This window comes from Chelonoidis abingdonii, chromosome 19 (assembly GCF_003597395.2).
Source record: "Chelonoidis abingdonii isolate Lonesome George chromosome 19, CheloAbing_2.0, whole genome shotgun sequence".
NCBI lineage: Eukaryota > Metazoa > Chordata > Testudines > Testudinidae > Chelonoidis > Chelonoidis abingdonii.
The window spans coordinates 37832962-37857713 of record NC_133787.1 but is presented as its reverse complement, the minus strand read 5'-3'; the positions used below and the strand labels follow the sequence as shown (position 1 = coordinate 37857713).

At 39.2% G+C, this 24752-nt stretch overlaps 1 protein-coding gene across 2 annotated transcripts in view; it reads right to left on the bottom strand.

Moving 5' to 3' along the window:
* Window positions 1-24752, bottom strand: part of BANP (BTG3 associated nuclear protein) — a 271776-nt gene that overhangs the window by 120916 nt on the left and 126108 nt on the right. For both annotated transcript variants that reach the window (XM_032793751.2, XM_075073787.1), the window contains 3 exons: window positions 11373-11503; window positions 6920-6982; window positions 4060-4104 (listed from right to left, as the gene is read on the bottom strand). In XM_032793751.2, the coding sequence (XP_032649642.1) occupies window positions 4060-4104; window positions 6920-6982; window positions 11373-11503 (239 nt within the window). The remainder of the gene's footprint in view (window positions 1-4059; window positions 4105-6919; window positions 6983-11372; window positions 11504-24752) is intronic.

Below are 24752 nucleotides of genomic sequence, written 5' to 3'. Positions count from 1 at the left end.
AAAAAAAAAAAAGGGGGGGGGGGGGGGGGGAATAAAGTGACTTTTCAAAGTGGTGATGGACAGTTGGAAGAATACAGCTGGCAATGTTCTGAGAAGTACTCCAGCAGTAGCGACCACACTCTACTACTTCTCCCGTTTGATTCTGGGCTGTATTGTACATATAAGATGGCCAGATGTCCTGATTTTATAGGGACAGTCCCCATATTCTGAGCTTTTTCTTATATAGGCGCCTATTACCCCCCATCTTCTTTCCCAATTTTTCACACTTTCTATCTGGTCACCCTATGTACATATTCAACCTTCAGATAATATACTACTTTTGGGGAAAGGACTGAGGAAATGTCAGGTACAGCCATTACACAGCACAGTGTACATCTACAATGCTACACAAGGGCCTTTCCCAGAGCTGCCATTCTTCCTTCCTGGCACACAGCGCTCCAGTCCTCACTGAGACCACTTGGCACTTCTACATTCCAAATAATAAAGCACTGATAATATGCACAAAATCAGAGGCATATAAATTTCATTAAGAATGGAGCTAGTATCACCCCAGCCATTGCACACTTGTTCACACTTCTAAGATTGCAGGGAAACAGAAAGCAGCAAGTAGTGTTTCCAAGAGTGCAAAAGTTATTGAAAACTGGTGCCTAAGGGAAGGTACTTGCTTTGATACATATGCAAGCTGTCCTCTGACAAAAGTTCCTGGTGATTCATATGGCGTAGCAGTTAGTTTTGTGAAATCAAATACAAGCGTGAGTGAAGAAAACAATAAAAAGACTTACACTATTCGTTTTGCATCCTGTAACATACTGTGAAAATGAAGTTTGAAAAGTAGAGTCAATGATATCTGCAATACTATCATTTGTGGTTCACAACTAAAAATAATAAGAAATCGGGGAAAAAATGTAGGCAGAAGTTTTCCAACTAATTGTAGCCACAATCACTTCTGCAGGGCCAGAACTGTTCCTATCAACACACATTGATGTTTAACTCCAGTAACAGTGAAAAATTCCCTAATATACATGAACTACTAATCTTAATCAAGCCAAAACTGATTAATCTGTATTTTTCTTCTCTTCTGTAATACAACCCTAACTCTGGAATATATTTTTCTTACTTATCCTTTCTAAGTTTGCACCTCTTAGAAATAATTTATTAGATCTCCAAAATTTCATGAACTCTTTCAAAAATAGTTCAGCCCTGAAAACTCATATTCACATCATAACTTTTTATTTCAGCATGGGAAACAGTCACATAGGATGCATGTATCAGAGGGGTAGCCGTGTTAGTCTGGATCTGTAAAAGCAGCAGAGAATCCTGTGGCACCTTATAGGCTAACAGACGTTTTGGAGCGTGAGCTTTCGTGGGTGAATACCCACTTCGTCAGATGCAGGTAGTGGAAATTTCCAGGGGCAGGTAAGAATATTCGGCTACAGCAAGCTAGAGATAAGGATTAGTTCATAGCAGAGGGCATTGCTGGCATATGAATGGTGTATGGGAGGACCAACAGGACCACTGCCATCACATACAGCTCCCAGCTAAACACCTCAACGCATCACAGGGATCTCACACCCATCCTGGACAATGATCCACACTTTCACAGTCTTGGTGGCAGGCCAATCTGCCCACAGACACCTGACAACTGAAACGTATTCTCACAGCAACTGCACCGCCTAAGTAACTTAGCTCAGAGAACCAATCCATGCAATACAAACCTCGATGCCATCTGCCCACATATCTAAACCGCAACACCATCACGGACCTACCAAGATCAGCCATCCAATCACTGGTTCATCACCTGCACGTCATCAATGTAATATACGCATCATATGCCAGCAATGCCCTTTCTGCTATGTACATCGGCCAAACTGACATCACTATGGAAAAGGATAATACGGCACAAACAGATATTAGGAATGGCAATATACAAAAACCTGTAGGAGAGCACTCAACCTCCCCACACATAGCAGACTTAAGTGTGCCATCCGCAGCAAAAAAACTTCAGGACCAGACTTCAAGAGAAAGCGGCCTTCAGTTCATTCTGAATAATTGACACATCAGCTCTGGACTAACAGAGACGTGAATGGCTTGCCAATTCGAATCAGTTTTCCTCCTTTTCACACCTCCTGGCTAAACCGGGCCTCAATCCTCCTGATTGAACCTAACCTCGTTATCTCTAGCTTGCTTGCTAGCACATATATACCTGCCCCTGGAAATTTCCACTACCTGCGCCTGACGAAGTGGGTATTCACCCACGAAAGCTCAAACTCCAAAACGTCTGTTAGTCTATAAGGTGCGATAGGATGCATGATACTCTAATGCAGTGCTTCTCAAAGCCAGTCTGCCGTTTGTTTAGGGAAAGCCCCTGGCGGACCAGGTCGTTTTGTTTACCTACCGCATATGCAGGTTCAGCCGATCGCGGCTCCCACTGGCCGCAATTCACTGCTCCAGGCCAATGGGGGCTGTGGGAAAGGTGGCCAGCACATCCCTCGGCCTGCATCGCTTCCCCCAGCCCCCATTGGCTTGGAGTGGCAAACCACAGCCAGTGGGAACTGCGATTGGCCAAACCTGCAGACACGGCAGGTAAACAAACCGTCTCAGAACGCCAGAGGCTTTCCAAGCAACAGCTCAATTCTGAGAAGCACTGCTCTAATAGGTTCACTTAACCATCACCGCATAGGTACCATCAGCAAAATGTGATCATCCAAATCTTTTTGCTTGCAAGTTGACACTGTTTTAATAATAAAAATATTTTAACTGGCATGTATTGGATCTATTTACAGATGCAGAGATTCAGAACACTTACTATGGCAAATATGTGCCCTATATGGTATGAAATATCATTTCAAGGAAAAAACCGCTAGGTTTGTAATACCAGAAAATTGCAAATAATCTGCACACCTTGTTAGTGTCACAGAGAAATAAAAGATCCAGGGTTAAATATGTACTATTTCTTCCAATAAGGCTTTACTTGGCATTTTGTTACATGCAGAAGGGTCAATGGGGGATAAAGGAAACAGTGAAATGCCAAAAAGAATGCTCCAACATGTGACTTCTATATTATCCTGTTTCAGTGACCTAACAACAGTACAACAACTAGACACTTCAGATTAAAATTGATTAAAAAAATCTCTTTAGAAAATTAATTGTAATAACAGATTAGGTTATTTCTCCACACAAAAGGCCAGGAATGGCCAAAGATTGAGAGTTCCAATAGTTCCCCAGAGGTTCAGAGTCCAAGTGGCTTGTGTCTTGCCAAAGCTCAAGCCCCTGGTCATAGATCTTAACACAGCTTGTATTATAATATTCAGCATGAACAAAAACAGTTGTTCATTCAAGTGGCCTGGACAGAAGCTTCCCTTACATGAGTACTTTTTACTGTGGGTATTTTAACCTAACACAACTTGATAAAGGATGTCCTGTGATCAGATGTTAGCAATTTCACTTTCAACTGATATGAAAATTATGTTAATTCAAACAATCTCCCAGAGTCACTGCTGCAGCTTGGGACTCATTTTCATCCTGTCCCACATATGCATAAGTGCCTAATAAAGCTATCTTATCAAAAAGAACACAACCAGATGCGAAAGATCTCTCTTTCTCTCTTGACATTCATACAATACAAAAATATCTGCTTAAATCTTAGCAACAAATGTTCTTATGTCTGCATAGCTTGTGGTCCACATTCATTGACAGTCAATGACAAAAGCATGTACAAGGAACATCCTGTGCACAAGATAATCAGTCTAGTTTAGCACAACAACGAAGTAGCCAAAGACAAGAAATTATAAAACATATGGATGAAATATATTATTGCGTGAGTGATGAAATAACGATGGTCAAATATCAAACTGTTTCATCATAAGTAGGCAAAATATTAACTGCTTGCTTAACATTTTTTTCTGTTTATGCCATAAAATTTAAGTAGAAGATATAGCACACATTTTGGTCATTAAAACAACTTTTGGTAATATGAAGTCAATCCATATGTAACATTTAATTATGAAAACTGAACTGCAACACTACCCTAAAACTCAACTGAGAAGGATCAATTCCTACCTGTCCATCTTGACCGACATGAACCTGATGTATCTGCAGATTACCCTGTAAAATAAGAAGAAGAAACAGAACTCAGAAATTAGAAATAAAGCAGCACTTCTCAAGGAGATGTGTATTTATTTGAGGAAATCTATTAATTTAGGAAATTCTTCTGAAGGTCTATATTTTTGGCAGTAAAACTCAAATAAAGTGCTCCTTCACTTTAATCATAGAGAATGGATGCCTGTACCACTTTACTGATTTTTTCAATTTTTTTAGAAAAAAGAGTTCTTCAGGGGTGAGGTGGGGGCAAGGGAGTGTTATAATAAAATGATTAAGTAGCAATCTGTTTATATGGCTTTTATGGAGGTAGAGTTTCCCTTCTCATATTCCCTCATTTTTGTAAAATTGCAAACATGCACAATTCAAAACATTTGTCATCCTAAAATTACTAGAGTAATTTTTTTTAATCTTTGGCTGTTATGGTATGTGCCATTCTTAATGGATATAATGTCTGTTATTACTAAGCTATCATTAGTACTAACAGACATTTATTTTACTTTATTAAAACTCAACCGAAAATGAGAACAAAGAGTTCTAGTATAGGAATTTCCAAGGCACATATTACAAAAGATTCTAAATGCTGTAAACTATTTGCAAAAGACCTTTAGCTATGAACATTGAAAAGGGAAGGAACTTCATTACAGAAAGAAACTCTGATTTAAGTTCTTAAAAAGGTCCTTTAAAAATATGTTTAAGTAAAAAGAAACAAAACAAATCAAGAAAAAAACTCCCCAAAACAATTTAAGCACAAGAAGTAAAATGGCAAATTTCTGTGGGAAAAACACACCCAGTTCTTTCATTTTCATCTTTTTACACTCCATAATACTGCCAGCATGGTGAATAAAAATCAACAATTTTATTATGAAAAAAATTAAATTGGATATTTTTATTTTTTTATTTAAATTATAATAAGTTTTTCTCTTTAAAAATAAACTTGTTTCAAATAAAATCTGCATTTAATACAAAATATGTCAAGGCCGCAATTTATTATAATCTCTTAAACCATTTTAATAAAAAAATAAATATGCTGAATCTATGAGTCAACATCAAAAACTTTGAATGAAAGACTGCTTTTCTATATAAAGAAAGAATCAGGAAGAAAACATTTAACTTTTGAGGCCAAGCTTTATGAATATGGCACAATTGATCAGCCCAAGTAACTTAGGCGACTGTCTCATTTTCAAGAGAATTTAAGCTCCAGTCAGCTTCACTTAGGCGCATTTGAAAATGTTCCCAGGCTGACCTGAAATAATCAGCTGAATTTACCGACTACAGTTAATCCCTCTGTTTAGTAAATCATTTAGTTGTAAAGTGAAACATGTTTTGACAGAAAGCTTACTTATCCAAAACATTTAAGGCTGTTTTGTTTAATAAAAGTAAATTTTGTTTTGTGTGTTTAATTAAATTACAGTTACCACCCTAATGCAGTTTGACACAAGTCATGACAAAAAGTTAATTATCTAGTAAATAAGCAATATATCATTCACCACTTCCCAACATACTAAAATGTACAATTAATAGAAATTCAAAAGCATTAAGCTATATAATTCCATAAATAAACATATACAGTTATAGTGTACCCTGCTAGATAGCAAAAATATGTAACAAATCTAGTGGAAAGGCTGTATTTAGTTGTAAATCAACATGGTTTAATAGTTAGATCAACCAATGAGAATGCACCTCTCTTTAGAAAATAATTGAAGAACAAATGGAAAAGTTGATTAAAATCAATTATTTAAATCATCATGATTTAAATCAATCCATCTGGATTAGCTGCAATTCCACTTTCTTTCAAAGGAGTATATATTGGAATAAATTATAATCCAGCTGTTTTCAAACCACATGGCTAAAACGTAAGCCTGTTCCTGGAGTCTTTATATGCAGGCAACTCCCACTGAGGTCAATGGAGTTTAGTCTCTGTAGTGACTTCTCATGCCCACACTAGACTCTTTCACAACAAATATCCACCTGACCACAGCTGCATTCAGAGCCACAGAATTTGAAAATTCATTCTTGTTTCTCTTTACCCCATCCAGCTCCTGAAAGGAGAACTCTTTTCACTAAAACTCACTGATATTCACTGTAATAATTTTAACCTCAGAGTGCAAGGAATCAGAACGTACCCTTCACCACAGGACCCCAGTGTACCATATTATTCCATGCACTAAAACACACAGGGCAGATTGGCTCCAATGGGAGTTTTGCCTGTGTAATAATTTCCAGGCTGGGGCCATAATTCTGGAGCATCAGTTTTCTTTTCGCTGCACTATTTTTATGCCAAGGGGTTGACGGAACTGTAATTGAGGCATGTAGTCACTGCCAGGCTTCTAGAAACTGCTTCGTTCTCTAAATACTTTCACTAACAGGAATCTCAAAAACCCTCCTAGTAGAGTTCTGCAGTTCCCACAGTGAAAGACACCGTTAGGTACTTTGGAAATATTCTGCAGGCTGCATTACTAAAGTCCTTTACTGCAGCACTTGCTAAGCACAAAAGCTGTTGCTAGCTATGGTAGTACCCTGAATGTACTACACTTTGCCTCCCATTAAGCCCATTATAAAGCACATCAGCTACAAGCCACAATCTGCGAATACAAAACACATATGCATTCCTTGGTTGGCCAAATACAACCACAGACAGAGAAGGAGTACGCTACCTTTGCTGAGACTGAGGCATATTTCAATGTGGCTCTCCACATGCACTCAGTTCCACTTTCACTGGGTTCTTTCGCTTATTTCAGCATCACTGAGAACAATGCTTTAAGAAACATAGCCCAGGCTCTGACCATATCTACTCACATGACGTGGCATTTTGGCTCACCTCGCTGTCCTGTGTGATTTGGACCTGCTCCCCTTGAGGCACCTGGGCTATGTGGAGGTGACCCTGTGGGATCCGCAACAAAAGAAAACACCAAGAAGCATCAGAAGAAAATCAAAACTAGAGGAAGAAGCTATTATCTCAGATTCGTTATAGTTTTATGTATTTGAGGATGGAGGGAAATGATTCACTGAAACTCCCAAATGTACAAAAATTACTTTAAAAAATTAACTGTATCCACATTTGTCCATTCTTCTATAGGAAGTTTAAATGGAATAGAACGCCTTGTGGGAAAAGCATTTAACTGTCCAATGATAGAAAGGACACAAATGGGAATAATGATTACATTTATAGAGTGCCTTTCTCTTCAAAAGATCTCAGAGCAGTTTGCAATTTTAACTGTTCCACAAACTATGGGACCAAACCTGCAAACAACTCAGAGAGACTATAGAATCAGGGCCTTAATGTATATCAGTAAAATATAAGGATCACTTCTGCCACAGATGAAATGCAGCCACAGCTGAACTAAATACAAGAAGGGATATATAGCGGCCAGACTTTTACACCTGTTGAGAATCTGGCCCTAACTTGGTTTTAATAAAGTTGATACTTTATATTGCTGCCCCTCAACAACCACTCCTGAAAGAAATCAAGTATTCCATTTGGTAAAAATGTGGGGAGGAAAGTGAAAGAATTCCTTGTGCATCCTGACTGGCCTAAAGAAGCTTTTGCTACTGTAATTTACCTGCTTATAAACTGGATTCTAAATAACCTACTTTGGGGTTTATAAGGCTTTGTTTTCATTTTAATATGCCTGTATGAAACTGAGATTAAAGATATCCATTTGGAATACTGTCAAAAGCCTTTCTTATAACACAAGAACAATTGCATGTGAATTTCAAAGAAATACAGATCCCTCTATTTCAAACAGTTTCATTTCCTCTGAAAGGAAACTGTCTATTTATAGGGCGAAAAAAAAACATACTGAAAGTATCAAACTGACAATAGCGACTGTATATAAAATTAGAGCATAGACTCAATCCATGCTGAGATAAGAATCGCTTTCCCTTCTTAACACCAAGCTCTCAGCGGTTCCCAGGGAAGAGCATTGAAAATTAAAAAAGGTATTATTACGCTGCGTTTACAGTTTTGGTAATTCTTTCAGAATAAGGCAAAAAGGTGACTTTGTTCATCTTTGTACCACAGATCATTTGAAAAAAAACTGCTCACTCATCCATTGCAGGTACATAGTTAACCTTCAAGGCCAATGATTTTAGTATGGCCACCTAAGCAATTCAAGCATAAAAAAAAAGAAATCATTATTTTTAGTCCTATCCCCCAAAGAAAATTTGCATTTGCAATTCCTGGGCATCCAGTTCAATCCCAGCACTGTTGGTTTGTGTTTTTGCATTTTCTGTGTAAATAATCGTTTCTGACTGAATGTGCAAGCATGGGCAATGCTGAAATCTGAAAGCCATCAGCAATTCACATACACTGTATGGGGCATGTAACCATAAATGCATCATGCCCTGCTAATGACCTGAAGCCTGATCTACGCAAATCATTTTCCAGAGAACAAAGTGTAATGTTGTTTCCATCTGGTGCAGGCCTGGGCCTCTCTACAGAACCTACTGGACCAGATTTATAGCAGCAATGTTTAGATTTTGACTGGAGATTGCAACAGGTTTCCGAAACTCCAAGTTAGATTTAAACTTTGATTCCACAGATGAAAATTTAGTTTTATTTGGCATGCCCTTACCTTTTATCTCTACTATTATGGATTTTTTGTCTACATATCTTATAATGGTAATTTGCATTTCTAGAGTGCTCTTCATCAAGGATCTCAAACATTCTTTAAAAGCCTTTATTAAACTTCACAAAACCCCTGGGAGGTAGGTAAGAATTAATATGATGGCAAAACTAAGATACAAAGGAATTCCCAATATCACACAGCTAGTCAATGGCAGAGCTGGGAGTGGATCCAATAGCCCTGATTCCCAGTTCTTTTAAAGAACACTGCTTCTCAAATGGAGGTTTCTCTTTTACAAGCTTACTGCTGAAGACAGTTTACACCACTGGATTTGAAAGTTTCTTTACAGGTCTGCCAAATTTCAGAGGTTTAATCATTTGGCCTATAGGCTAACTCCAGTAGGAAATTTACCCTACAGACCCTCAAGGAAAGCAATTTGCCTGTGATATGTTGCTGTATGGGGACAATGGTCCTTTCCAGAGAAATATAGGATTTGCTATCCATTGTGCATGATGCTCCAAGAAAAGCTGTAAAAATTCATAATTGCATCAAGCCAACTGTGTGATGCTATACAAGTTAGAACAGACCCCCATAAAAAAAAAAGTTTATACCAGTTTATCACTACTTGGTGCCTCTGAGAAAAGGAGGACAGACATGGAGCCATACCTCCTTCCTCATTCTGATCCTGGGGCACAAATTCCAGTAGCTACATGGCTGCTCTAATTTATGTTGGCTAGAATGGGTCTTTCACAGGCTTTGTGCCTGTGAAAAATCAGAGTGCATTGCATGTTCCCTTCAGGCCCTGATTATGACAGCTTTATTTCACCAGGCAATTCCCCTACAACACAGAAAAGTTGCTTGATGTTACTTAAAGAAATAACACAGATTGCTACAGTCTGTTGCAATACTAAATATGGAATTATATAATAATCGACAAGTAAAAATTGCAAATACACGAAGTATTTATGAACTGATTGTCGGACATGCTGGGCACTTGCAGCTCCCACTTAAATCAATGAGTGAGTTTTTAGTACCTCTTCCTTAATCTTTAGGCCTGAAAAACTTGCTTGATGCACTGTTGCCAACTCTTGCTATTTTATGGCAAGTCTCACAGGGTAGCTGCTGTTTTTCTTAAAGCCAGACTCATAGCTCCAGGATTCATTCTCTCTCTCATACCCAGTCACATCCAACCTTCCTTACTCCTCCTCTTAACCTCTCACTCTCTTCTGGCTTGTTATCTCCACAATACAAGCACGCTTAAACCTCTGTCATCTAAAAAACCATTTTTAGATCCTTGACATCCTTGACACCATTTTCCTCTCAAACTGCCACCCCTTTTCCCTTTCATCTCTAAAATATCTGAACCTGCTGTTTGGAGTTCCTCTCATCAGATTCTATCCTAGAGCCTCTCTAATTCGGCCTCCACCCTTTCACTCCTCTAAAATCGCTCTCACCCAAGTCTCGAATGACCTCTTCCTAACCAAAACTCAAAATCAGTACTCTATCGTCAGCTTCATTGACCTGTCAGCTGCCTTTGACTCCATTGACCATGCTGCTCTTGAAATCTTGTCCTCCTTTAGCTTCTTTAACTCTATTTTTGGTGGCCAGTGTGAGTCCCACTGAAAATCAGCTTGCGTGCTGCCTTCAGTACACGTGCCATAGGTTGCCTACCACTGATCTACACAGTTAAAAGTCTTGTTCAAGTTTTCATCCTCTTACATCTCAATTACTGTAAAATCCTTTTCTCTGACCTTGACAAAAGCAATCTTGCTTTACTATATCCATTCAGAATGCTGCTGCAAAGATCATTTTCCTGGCTCATTGCTCAGATCATGTTACCCTCCTCATTGCATCCCTCCATTGCGTCTCCCTTCTCTACCTCTACCACTGCCCATCATGTTGACCAATATTGTCTCATTGTTTCCTTGTACTCCTCTGTCTCCATCTGTCTTTTCTTGTTTTATACTCAGATAGTAAGCTCTTTGGGGATGGGATCAACTTTTTGTTTTCTGTTTGCACAGCACTTAGCACAATGGGGTCTTGGTCCATTACTAGGGTTCCTAAGCACTACACAGTAATACAGATAATAACGTCTTAATTTGGAAAGCTAGGGGTCCACAATACTACGTATTCCAATACCCTTTTTACCTCACTTCTGCTTTTCTCTTTACAAATATTGCATTACATACAAAATAGTTTTTGCATTAAGATTGTGACTAAAACTACAAAAGCCAGGGAAAGTTTCCTCAGAGTATACCAACACCATGCATTTAAAAAGCACAATGGCTTGACTTATTGTAGTAGTGTCAGCCTTAACTTTTACATTTCCTGGCATTTGTGGATTTGGGTCAAAATGTTAAGTTTATTAAAACTTTTTTTTATAATTTAACATCAATATTTACAGCTTTTGCTTATATACATACATTTAAATGAACGCACATGTAAAGGATTCAGCTAACAGATGTCCAAAAAAGGTTTTGAATGCATTTTACAAAAGAAAGGAAGACACCTGAATCATAAATGGACGGATTACTATTTGGAGGGCGAGATTTTCTGAAACATGATTAAGAGGCCCAGGTGCGGGGATATAAGTTAATTATCTTTTTTGGACCACAGAAAGAGCCAAATCTGAGCTATGTGGCACATAAAATGTTCAGTGTTCTGGACTTTTTAAACTGGAAGAAATTATGAAGAATGAGTACATACTACTTGGACTTGGCCATCTTCTCCTATTTGGTGGATTTGAACCTGCTGAGCATTAGCCAGTGCATAGTGTAGCGCCTGTGGCTGGTTCGGCTGGATTTCATTAGTTGCTGACACTGTGCTCTGAGTACCCTCTGGAAAGAAAAAGAAAAGACAAAATCCAACCTTATTTTGTTTGAACATCTCCATGCCAGTTGCCATGCAATAATGGATAGGTAGGAAACTAACAAACAAACAGAGAATAAGCAGATGCAGAATGTTTGTTACCCTCATGCTTCACCTGCAGTTTCATTACTAGCCTACGGGTCAGGTTACAAATTGAGGTACAATAAAAAGGGTTTTGTTATAGCTTGCTCTCTGGAACATGACAAATTTACACAGGTATTTTTGCTATAAATGCAAGTTATACTACAACAAGAAACTCAGAAAGTAGTGACATGAAGGTGAATGGACCAGCGAAGTAGGAAAATTTTCAGTTTTTCTCAGCTTCTCTAATTCTCAATCCACCTGTTCAGCATCTGCCAGCACACCATCTTCCTTCAAGGTTGGAAAGCAACTTTCTGTAATACACATACCAAATCATGCTGTTCCTCTGGATTGCCTGACTGGAGCTATTGAAGATTATATCATATCTGCAATCCATTCAGTATTGCAACATGGAGGACTAAACGGTTCTGTTCTTGTGAGCAGGCAAAGTGTTGCCAACTCTTGTGATTTTATTGCAAGTCTTGTGTATTTTTCTTAACGCCCCAATTGCTGGAGTCAGGATTTCATGAGAATCTCAACCTCCATTAAAAAAATAAGTAAGTTACTAGCCCTCATTGCAGAGAAAAGTGTATCCTAAAATTTAAAAACTACAAGATAAATAAAAAAGAACCAAAAGTGTATTTTTTTTAATTCCGTGATTTTTAACTAATCATAATTTTTTGAAGCCTGATTCCATTTTGTAACATTTGGGGTTAGCGATACTGAGATACTGACACAGTCAAGAATCCTTCTCTGAAAAAAGAGACTAGAACAGAGTCGCAGAGCATGGGGACAAGGTTTTTGTGTGCACCCACAAACTGAGACACAGCTAGTTAAAACTCAGTTACACATGGTTCTGGCAGCACACAAGGTATGTCAGATCATCTATTTGGATGAACCTTAAAATACCCAACACAACAGGGATGATTAAAATTCAGCACCAGTCCTGTATTCCCTTCCTTTTATGTGGGAATATTATTTGGAGGGCATTTTTTAAGTTTAACTGAGACCATAATGTCTCATGTATATAGACAGCATTGTCATGTCAACATGGATTTAGAAAAAAACTTAAATGTATTTTATTTCCTTGATAATTTGTAACTGCTTTCTCTGTGCTATTTTGGTAAATCATATAAATATACATTTAGGAAATTCTTAGAAATGTGGATTTCACTCCCCATTCTCCCCCCAACTCCCAACAATGACTTCTTCACTATATGGTAACGTAATGGGGTGCGCCTTGCCACACCCTGCAGCATTCCATAAAGAGAGACTATGAATGTATATTAGTACAGGAAACCATAATGAAAATATTAAAGACATGAAATGTTACTGCATTTGTACAGTGGACAACTGTGTTATATTAATAACTTAACATTCTATTTATTGTTCAAATAAAGATTAGATGAGCCTAGTCCTCACAGCAGATGACTAATGAGCTACATATTCTCATTTTAAAGGACACAGTTGGGGGGCTCAGTTATTGAAACACAAAACAAAACAAAGGAACCCTATTCCACAATGGAAAACTTCCACTTCAATCTTTTTGAAGGCTTATTCTAGAACCACTAAATGATCTTTAGTACAATAGTGCTCACTGTCCAGCTATTTAGGAAGGACAGGAGACACTGGATGTAGTTTAATTAGGCCACAACTTTATTAACAACTATCTGGGAGGACCCAGCAAAAAAAAGTGTACATTTCAGGTAATCCCATGATCATTTCAACATACAACAGGGGTGCATCCATCAACCCTCCCCCTTTCCCATCCTGGTCCCCAGCCCACCTGCTTCTGGGAACTTACCCTCCCCCAATCCTTCAGTGAGTGCTGAGATGGGCTATAAAGGGGGAAGGGAGTTAGTCATAGAAGCCCTGAACTATCCTGTTTCTGCTCCTTTAACAAATACCTCCTTTAAATCCTTTACTACTCCATTTATCAGATCACTGTATCCCTTCCCTGTGGAGCACCTGCACTGGACAGCCGTCCCAAATCAACATAATGAGTTGCAATATCATGGCCTAATTCCTGTGCCATGTTTGCCCCAACTAAGCCCCCTCCCTGAACCAGCTGTGGAGAAGGCAAACACCACCATCACCACCACCACCACCACGCACACACACACACTTTCCCTCACCAATCTGGAGGCGAAGAAAAAATTCCTTCCTAGCTCCCCTGAGAAAGGAGCAACTAGCACAATGCTGACAGTGGATCCTGACCAAACCTGCTATTTCACCAGTTCCATAGGTTGCAGGGTGGGTGTGCTTCACCTGATCCAGGAAAAAGAGGGCTTCTCCTGCCCGGCATTTACTTATATAACTTCCTCTCTCTTCTGGTCTCCTGGGTCAGTGTCCCCACTCTGATCTGCAGCTGCTGCAAAATCACTCTGTCTCTCTCTACCCCTTAACTGCCAGAGGTGAGTAAAGGCATCTTAAAGTGGGTGTAAAATTACATTTACATCCACTTCAGGAGGATTCCTTATTTTGCCAGAGTATTGTAAACAGTCGTCATCCCCGCCCTGCTTAATGTGAGGCGCAGTTCTTTAGTCTGTAAGGTGCCACAGGACTCTTTGTTGCTTTATCCTAGTGTGCTAATATTTTAGCTGCAGTGCTCTGAAAAAATAGTTTGTTTAATTAGTATCTGTTCTCACACTCATTGTTTATGAACAGACTAGTGCAAGACAACAAATTTGTGCTTTTAAACCTGAGTCTGGAAACTGAAAACCAACTCAATATGGCTAAGCTAGAATCTAGTTATTTGGTGGAAAGTTTACTTGTTTTTGTAGTCCAAATAAATAGCTTTAAATTACTTTTACATTTAATTACATAAAAGGCTGTCAAGAGAAAGTATGAATGAAGCAGCCAAGTAAAGCTACCAAAAAGAGAAAAATAACTCATGTATAATTGTTATATATTATGCTCTAATTGTGGTTCTATTCCTGCTATTCATGGAGGCTGGGTCAGTTGCCATATGGCTGACTATTATCCTAATTTACAGAAAGTCAGTGTTTAAATACTCCCTCACAATTTTCATGAAGTTTCATGGGTATGTGATTTCTATATCTTGTAATACAAGTTTTTTCACAAGTGTCAGGACCAAATATTTGGCTGGGGCCTAGTGGGCACACACTGAAGGAAAAACAAAATTTCCCTGTACTAGTTATAAGGACCAGAGACTTTGTACTTGATGTCACTGATCAGGCCCAACATATGATTTACTCTGAGGTCCAGTACCAGATACCCCTGTTCAGAGTAAATGGGTTGGAATGTATAATGTATCGAATGGGCAATGCAGAAGTCCCACAGTTTGAGGACTTCCTGACTTCTTGTTTATATAGAACATCGCTATGGTATAGTCTGTCAATACTGATACACATCTCCCCTGTAGATGGGTTTGAAACATCTGGCAAGCAAGGCGAACCGCATACACCTCACTGACATTGATGTGCAGCGAAAGTTCTGCCTGGGACCAGACATCTTGGGTCCTGAGTCTTCTCAGGTGTGCATCCCATCCCATCGCTGATACATCTGTGACTAGGGACAGCAATGGATGAGGCCTGGAGAAAGGTATTCCCGCACATACTGCTTGCAGTCAAGCCACCACTGAAGGGAATCAAGGACTGGATTATTATTTAGTTAAATTAATTGAGTAAATGATTCTTTCAGAAAAACAAATATCTTTTTACCTTCTCCTGTCTGTGTACCATGAATTTTCATGTCATCTTCACATAACTGATTTTCCATAAATTCTGTTTTATTAAACATCAATTTATTCCCACATACTAGGCTATTAGATTATAAGGAATGCCAATTCTGATTTTCACCTTGCTCCTTACAGGCTACCTCTAGTACATCCAGCTGTGACTTCTTGCTTTCAGCATGTTTTTCAAACCCCACTGCGTAAATCAAAAGCTGATCAGTCCTGGTGTCCATACACATAATCCTATATTCTCATTTTTTTCCACCCAGTAACTGTTGGACTCAAGATGGAACTGAATGATGGGGTAAGAAATATGTTTCACCTATAACTTCAGCAACATTTTAAAAGTAAATTTCCGCTAGCTTGGACCTGACAATTATATCAGTGCAATACAATATTTCAGAGAAAACCTTAAACCCCCATTATAAATATGTTCTTATTTCCCTACCAGGAACAGCCTGTAACTCAAGAGTATCCATGAGTTAGCAAGGCGTGCAGCCCATTAAAGAAATATTGAAATTTGTTTGTAACTGAATAATACAAAGAGACCTGTATTTGCTGTAGTCTAGCTGTTACTTTACAGATGTTAAAAACTATTTTTGCATCAACAAGCTTAAACAGGGGTTGGTAAGAACTGCATATACTAAAGTCAATCTGAAGTGGGAGGAATGCGGTCAAATGCATTCAGAACTATACATCTCTCAAGAAGCAAACTTGCTTATAAATAGACTCCAATCTTTGGCTTCATTGCAATGGCCAGAGTTAGTAACAAAAAAAAAAAGAAAGGAAAAGAGAACTCAGCAGTGTCCAAAAACAAAACATCCTTTATGGATAATTGTTTTTTCCCCTCTAAAGCTCTGACCAGGCAAAAGTAATATTTATCCATTTTTAAACATTCCCCATAAAAAACAAATACAAACTTGAACAGCACACAGCCTGAATGGAGGATGTATCAACAGTTATAAATCACTATAATGTAAACTATCTGGCCTCACATTTACAACTTTGATATAACAGAGAATCCCTGGCTCTGAGAAATTGTACAGCTGAACTCTCATGTTGAAATTTTCCACCACGTTTTTTAGAATGAAGGATTTGCTGGGACATCATCTGAACAGTTGAGTTAGTGCTGTGTGGTATTTTCACAGCACCTTTTTTTTTTTTTCAGGTGGATCAGATGCAATAGAAGCGCAGTTATCCTTTGAACGAAAGATGCTGCTTTTACCTTTTCACAAATGGAGGGTTACGAAATGGAAAATGTTATAACTGACTAGTTCCTTTTTCATGAACAGAAAATTAGACCCTTTAAAATATGTGTTTACTGTATGTTCTTATGAGCCAAAAAAAAAGTAAATCTATCTAAAAAAGGTCTTTTATCTTTTTGGGCTAATCGTCAACACTTGACAAAGTTACCCCACTAAAACACTTGTTTCTGTGGCATATTTTTCAAAGTTAATCCTCTTCAGAAGTTGTGAAAGCAAGATGGGATTTGTCTGACAAATGTAATTCACAACTCTGTCAAGCATGTGTGTATTTAACTTTCAGCTAAGAACAATTTGAAAATTCCTTATGCCAAAGGAAAAACCTCCGATATTTTCCATATCACTTTTTCCCACTGTCATTTTGCTTCATTCATTCTTTGAATTAATCTCTATTTAAATCTCTCTGTGGGTTTCTGCATCTTTATTTCTAAAATAGTTTCCTAAAAATCGACTGGCAGACATTTGTCTTCACATCCCAATTTTATTTTAAATAGGAGCTAAACACCGTAAGTGTACCTCTACTTCTCTTCAAAGACTCTGACGGCAAAGCCTCAGCTGGAACAAACTGTTATAACTCCATTGATGTCAATGGAGCAATGACAATGGAGCTATGACAATTTACACAAGTTGAGGATCTTCCCCCTTGTTCTGGCAAGAAGGGATGGAGGTTTGGATTCTGGAGCAAAGCGGTTTTTTGCTTGCTCTGCTTATTTGCATATTATTATCCAGAGTGCTCGTCCACTTCACAGTTATTACATAACACTGTCAGTGCTCTACTAACAAATGGGAAGGCGGTTTTGGGCGGCCTGAACTCTTTTCTTAGAAAAAGAGGAATAAGGAAAACAAATTAAAATCAAAGAAATCTACCCCTTCCAAAAAAGGGCACAAGTACTGCCTACGTCACCTTACATCACCCTCTACTGGACAATTCACAGAAATAAAAATGGACCCAATTCCCTCCTCCCTCTGTCCCCCTGCCCTCCCCAAAAAATATGCATGTTTTTTAAAAGGATATCTGCTTAACCTACTCTGGCAGCCATGTGTATGGCTCTTGTCAGAAAAAACACACATGTTGAGAACTAAAACCCTGGCTTGGAAAAGAGCAGGACAGACCATTACAATTAATACCTCAAGCACAACAAAGGGTGACATTTTCAAACTGAAGTGCCAGATGAAATATGGGAATACGATGTCTCCCTGAGCCCAACAATCTACTCTAATTTCTTTACACAGCCCATAAATACTGCGGCTGCTGTAAACTTGCACAGTCAATTACATTTAGAAGAATCTTAATGAATAACTTTGGGGGGAGGGGAGGGAAATAGCAGTGAAAAGGCATAAGTTCATTTTTTTTTCTAACAGCTTCATTAGACATATGTAGTCTAGAAATTAGATACTTCTGAACGTTTAGGATTTCAGCATCAAGATGCAATAATTACTCAGGCAAAACTCATATTGACAATGCCTGATTAAGAACTATAGTATCCATCTCATGCTGTCCTAGGCATTGCAAACCAGGGGTCAGCACAGTTAACTTCTAATTGTGATATATTGAAAAGACAAGAGGAAATTTGTTATTTTTAAGATATATGATATAAAGCTAGTCACATCATATGAATTTATCTGTACTGCAAAAGCAGAGAAAGACTTCAGTTTGAACATTTCACTCATAAAGTTTAACATGTCTAATGATAGTCAGCACAAGCATCTAAGAATGCAACTCAAGCATGTGCAACCTCCTTAAATGTGAAGGTATCCGGATCATTTTGACTAGGAAGCACGTAACAATTCAATTCTCATAATGGGCTCCTCAGACCCACAAAAAAGGAACCCAACGTTAAAGCCAGATAGGTTTCGGGAAATCACATTTTAAAAAATGAAGTGATGGTGAAAAATACCAGCTCAGAAGCTCTGGAAACTAAAGTCATTTACTGGGTCGCAGAATAGGACATACTGCAGGGCAGTGACCATGCCAGCTTCTCCATATTCCCACCAACAGTTCAGTCTTCCTAGCTACCCCAGTCCTTAGCCAGTCTGCTGGGACTGCCAACAAGGAGGACAATAGTGGAGTTTTGTACCTCTCTGCTGGGAACTGGACTGACACCAAATTCATTTCAAATCATATACTAAACAGCTATCAGTTACTACAAACCAGAACTACAGACGGACCAGCAACCTAGAGATAAAAAATGTTACTAATCCCCTGAGCCATGCATCCAGTCCCCTACAATTACACACTCAGTATAATCCTTGTCTCCCTCCTCAGAATATGCCATTCAGCAACACTACCCACATCAACATGGATGGCTGCAGTTCAGCACATCCACCACACATTTCCACCACAAAGAAGGTAGTTAAGCATTTTAACCCAGTCACGTATTAAGCTCTCTTCCACACGGTTGGTTATTATAAAAGTACAAATTAATTAGGGCCTGCATTTTCATCAAAAGCTATTATATAACAGCTCATTCACTGTGTTCTTAAAAGAAATGCCAGAACTAATAGAACACATTGGTTTAAATGATAGTGAGACGTGTTAGATATTTACCATTCCCAAATATAAAAGTATTAAACTATTACTTTGTACTTGCCGAGTTTTGAACAAGGGCAAGCAAATATCCCATACAGAAGAGAACGTCATTGTTTTACAGCACTTTTAAAAAGTACTAATAAGCATGCCCTGACTGAAACACACATACTGGGATTTACAATTGAAAGCTATTCTGAGATTAATCAGTCCTCAGAGATATGTGATTAAAAACATCACTGCATGCTAATTACCGGTATGTAATTCAGCTCTACAGTAGATCTTTTTCCTCATTAGTGCCTTTCATTCACTATATTCAAATAAAGATTTGGGTTCATCAATAAACTCAGGAGGGGGAAAAAATTAACCTAAAACTCAGGAAAACAGCTAATACAGAGACTATAGTAAACCCTCATGCCCAGCCCCCCTCCCAAGCCCTCACAAATATTTTTAAGCTTTTAAATGATGTTTTCAGAACAGCTGGGCTGCAATGCAGACAAACTGACACTGTGCGCCCACTTCACATATCAGTCGGCAGAAATAATATGAAAGAAAATACATTGTCAAAAGAATACAGAAATACTTTCTGAACCCCCACTAACACTTCCCAAGGGGATATTAAGAAGAATTAACTATCTGGCAGCCCATGAGTTTAAACAGAGCTACAAAACAACAGTTATTTTATCACCTTGAACCTAGTGAAAAGGTCAATAAAGTTTTTCCACTCTCCATTACCTGCAATGCTTTCTTACAAGCTTAGAAAATGTGTTTCAATTTGTCCCTCATTATTTGGTAAACGTTATATTGCTCCCCAGCCTAGAGTATATTTATTTCCTCCAGGACACCAGGTTGGTTACACCCAGCTCTCCAGGGACTTGCAGTAGGGTGCTGCTACCGTGTGCCCAGCTCATTATATTCCCCTCTGAATAAAATGCACAGTGTTTTGTTAGACGGCTGCTACCACAGAGAAAAAGGAGCAGCTCCAGCAGGCAGTGTACATGCTGTGCTCTGGTGTGATCACACTGAAATGGAGATGTGTTATGTTTCTGTGGGGATCGGGGATCAAAGTGGTGGATTTTAAAATAAAATAAATATTCAGACTTTGCAGAATATTTCTTCCCAGATAACAGTTTTGAGATGTTTTAGCTTTTAAAGCCTTTGGGCCGCATTGTGGCCCAGCCTAACGCAGATGTACGGGGAGTAAAGGGTTGTAAGGCTCATCCGCCTAACTGCGCAGCCTGCTCAGATGGCTGCTCCAGGCACAGGGAAGTAGATAAGTTGAGTAGGGCTACTAGTCCCCTCCCTCATATGCAAACAAATGAATGGAAAAGGGATGGAGGAGACATATGGACTGGGGGGAGCCAAAGTAGACTGGAAGCTCATGGGAATAATGAGGGAGTCACAATTCTGCCTAAGAGTTTCTCCTAGGGCAGCACAGTTACACACAACCCCACACTCGGTGCTAGGAGCAAAGGTCTAGCCCTTAATAAATTGACAGTGGCTTTTAAGCTGGCTACATTTTAGCAAATTCATTCAATTTAGTTAATTAAGAATATAAGAATGGCCATACTGGCTCAGACCAAAGGTCCATCTAGCCCAGTATCCCATCTTCTGACAGTGGCCAATGCCAGGTGCCCCAGAGAGAATGAACAGAACAGGTAATCATCAAGTGATCCATCCCCTGTCACCCATTCCCAGCTTCTTGCAACAGAGGCTAGGGACACCGAAAGATGCCAGAAGGATATGTAAAATTCTAAAACTAATTTTAAAATGTGCTGTGGTAGAAGTACACCCAAATCAATCGTCAATACATGCCTCATATTGTGCAAAAAAAAAAAAATACATCAGTGATATTCTCAGTTAAAAACTATTTCTTTTTATAACATATATGTTATTCACTGACATTCTTGAAGTTCAGTTCTTCCTTTCCAGAAATCCACTAGCTAAAAGACTTTTTATACAGCTGGCTTGCTAATTATCATCATCAGCAACAGAGAAAAGCTATTCAGGTTTAAAATGTTAAAAATATTTGGAACTGTATGAACAGCTAACCTTGACAGACCAGATCAGACTCTACAACATTCCAGTTCACATCAACAAAAACATGGCTGGAATATTATTTTTATTTATTGGTTGAATTATGCATTTGATTTAAACTGCTATCCTGCACTACGGACTGGAGTACTACCAAGTTTGGGGTGGACAGCAGTTAGCTGTATTTCCGAGCTGAATGGGATCTACAAAACAAACAGTTATTAAAAAATGTGTTTTCCATACCAAAGGCCATCATAGGTACCTCAAACATTCTTGTCTTCTGTACGCATCATGGGAACCTGATTTGTGGCTGGAAGATAAAAGTGTCTTGGACTCTAAACATATATTAAAGGGAAAATTTAGTGAAGAGTAACATCGACCTATTGGATGTCCATGCTACTGTTCAACTATGATTTCTGCAGTAGAATAATTTCACTGTTAAATACCGTAATGGCAGTGTTTTATATATTATTTAACTATACTGTAGGCCTTCTTATGTGCTGCCACCTATGTATGAGACAAGCTTCCTAAACCTATTCAACCAAACCACCTCTCTCACCTCATTTACATCCATCCGAAAAGCTCTGTTCTGCCATGAAGCCAAGGGGACAGCTATACAGTCCCTGAAATCTAACCACCAGGTAGTGATCAAACCAACAGACAAAGGGGGTACCATCATAGTGCTCAACCATGACAACTACATTAACGAGGCCAACTGACAACTGTCTGACACCACCTAGTATATGGAAATCAAAGACCCCACACCACAATTTACCCAGGAATTTAATATATCATCAAATCTTTCCTCAAACAACTCCAAGAAGCACTCTACAAATTCGTCCCCCACAAATCCACTCCAAGGTCCTTTGATCAGGGAACCCAGGCAGACCCATCATAACTGGCCACAGTATACTCACTGAAGAAATGTCTGCACTCATAGAACCCATCCTCAAACCACTCACTACATAAAGGGCCAGCTTCCTCCAGGACACAACTGACTTCTTCTGCAAACTCCACAATGTAAACTATCTCCTTCAGAACACCATCCTCACCACCATACATATTACTTCCCGATATACCAACATCCCTCACAGTGACAGCATCGCTGCCTGCCTCAAATATTTACAAGACAACTGTGACCCTCTACATTTCCCAGACTTGAAGAAGAGCTCTGTGTAAGCTCGAATGCTCGTCTCTCTCATCAACAGAAGCTGGTCCAGTAAGAGATACTACCTCACCCACCTTGTCTTATGAAGCATTAAAATAAACACAGAGAAACTAGTTTAAAGAAACTATGTAGATATGACCATGCCTTATTGATTAAGTCTGAGATATTACTGTAAACTTTGTCCTTCCTCTCCCACCCTACTTTTCTGGTCTGTTGATGACCTTCACTTATCACATCCTGTGAAATTTAGACTCTCTTTTTTATTTATTTGAGTGCACAAAAGTGTGCACTGAAAATAATTACTATTATTGTTGACTGTGCAAAGATTACAATTCCTGTTAATCACTGTAATACTCCAAAAGAAACTGAGCTATAAGGCCACACACTCTTCAGAATGTTTTGATGACATCACAGTGAACACAGAAAGAAAACTGAATGGTTTTGATGGCAGACTAATCCTGAGATGTATTTTTATGTAAGTCATAGTCTTCCTTTATTGTGTGAAGCAGCTACCATACTTTACCTGAAAGGTAGATGATGTTTAATTAAAATACACATTATATACCTATTTATATAGATCACTCGTTGTACTTAGTCACCTAACAGTTTCTACAATTTAATTAAATCAAACAGAAGCATCTACACTTGACAGTCCAGTCATTACTGTTATTGTTGCCCAATGGCAACATTCACTGACCAGCCAAAAACAAAATTCTAAACTAAATATCTGTCTAAGTAGGTGCACCTTAGTATGACGTGAAAGCAGTAATATATCAGCTCCAGCAAACAAGCAGGATAAGAGAGTTCCATAGCTGAGGGAAGGACACGTATTGAGAAGACCCTGCAATCTATCATAGAATCATAGATTATTAGGGTTGGAAGGGACCTCAGGAGGTCATCTAGTCCAACCCCCTGCTCAAAGCAGGACCAATCCCCAAATGGCTCCCTCAGGGATTGAGCTCGCAACCCTGGGTTTAGCAGGCCAATGCTCAAACCACGGAGCTATCCCTCCCGCTTATCTCATAGTGTTGTATCCTAAGACCTGACTAAAGGAACACTCGAGCTTATCTCAACAGCTTTGACAAAAAACAGAGAAAGAGAGAGTTTCTCAAGTAGCTGAATTTCAGATCATTCAAGGCTCACCTTAAATTGCTCCCTGAAGCAAATGCTACCATAAAAAGTTGTCTGGGTTCATATGTAACACTTTAAAAAGCCATATGTGACAGCTATGTTGTCATAACTGTGAAATACAGACCTTAGATTACTTCAGAGCTGTAAAATATGACTTATTTTCCCTACTAGCTGGCAATGGGAATTTTGCCACATCCATTATACAGTGTATATAATAAGTAACAGATGCCTATGAATTATGGACCTGTAATTCAACCGAGGGGTTCCAGGGATGTCAAACCACAAAAGCAAAGCCTAAGTGGTTCATGTATTTACCTGAACAATGAGATGGAATTACAACTCTGACATCCAAAAGTTATCTCCCCCCCCACACACACTGCATGAATCAATTTAAAAAAAAAATTTCCCCTCTTCCTTTTCCTTATACTCTCATTCTGCTTCTTATCCCTTCCTTCCTGCTCTCTTTATATCTCTTCCACTCTTTTCAAATCGCTGCTGGAGAAGCTTCAGGTGAAATACTACTGCTCCTACTTGTTCTTGGGATGCCATAAATGTTTTCAGAGCAGGAGTGGGGCCTGACCAGAGTTTGCTGCTTTTTGTTAACAGTGTTTTCATAGTTCCTGGATGTGAAGGTACCTGATGGATTCACACAGACCTCAAACTCTCCCAGGAAGTAGGATCAACCATGTGTGATGGAGTAGGGACTGTCTGTGTGGGGAACGGGAAAGCAGGGGATGTCTTTAGGTGAGGGACAGGTGCTCAGCCTGTAACCCGAGCCCGGCAGGGGGGAGGGGGGAGCACCTGGGCGGAGGAGAAGGGGACAAAGGATTCGGCCGGCGGGAGGAAAGGCAGGACAGTTTGGGTTTGGGGCTGTGGGGCAGAATTCAGGGTATCCTAGCTGGGATCCAAGCACCCTGAACCCCCAGAAGGACTGGATGGAGGAGTCCTGACTGTGCCTGCAAGCTCTGCTGTAACCTGTGTTCCTGTTGTCCAATAAACCTTCTGTTTTACTGGCTGGATAAAAGTCACTGTGGGGTCCAAGCAGAGGGGAGCAGGGCTGGAACCCCCAGACTCCGTAACACCATGTTCTGAGGAAAACGTAAGACACAGAAACCATGAAATCCATGGAACATTTCATCCACATTTATCAAAGATGGAGGCTACTATTACTGTCTGTGTCCCTCCACTGGCAAAGAGGGTCTCATTGCCCTGAAAGCTAAATGTGCAGATGTTTCAGTAGAACTTTATCACATTCAGGATAAAAAGACATCTTTAAAGGCTATAACAGAAAGAGACAAGAGAGAATGCAGTTTTTGTT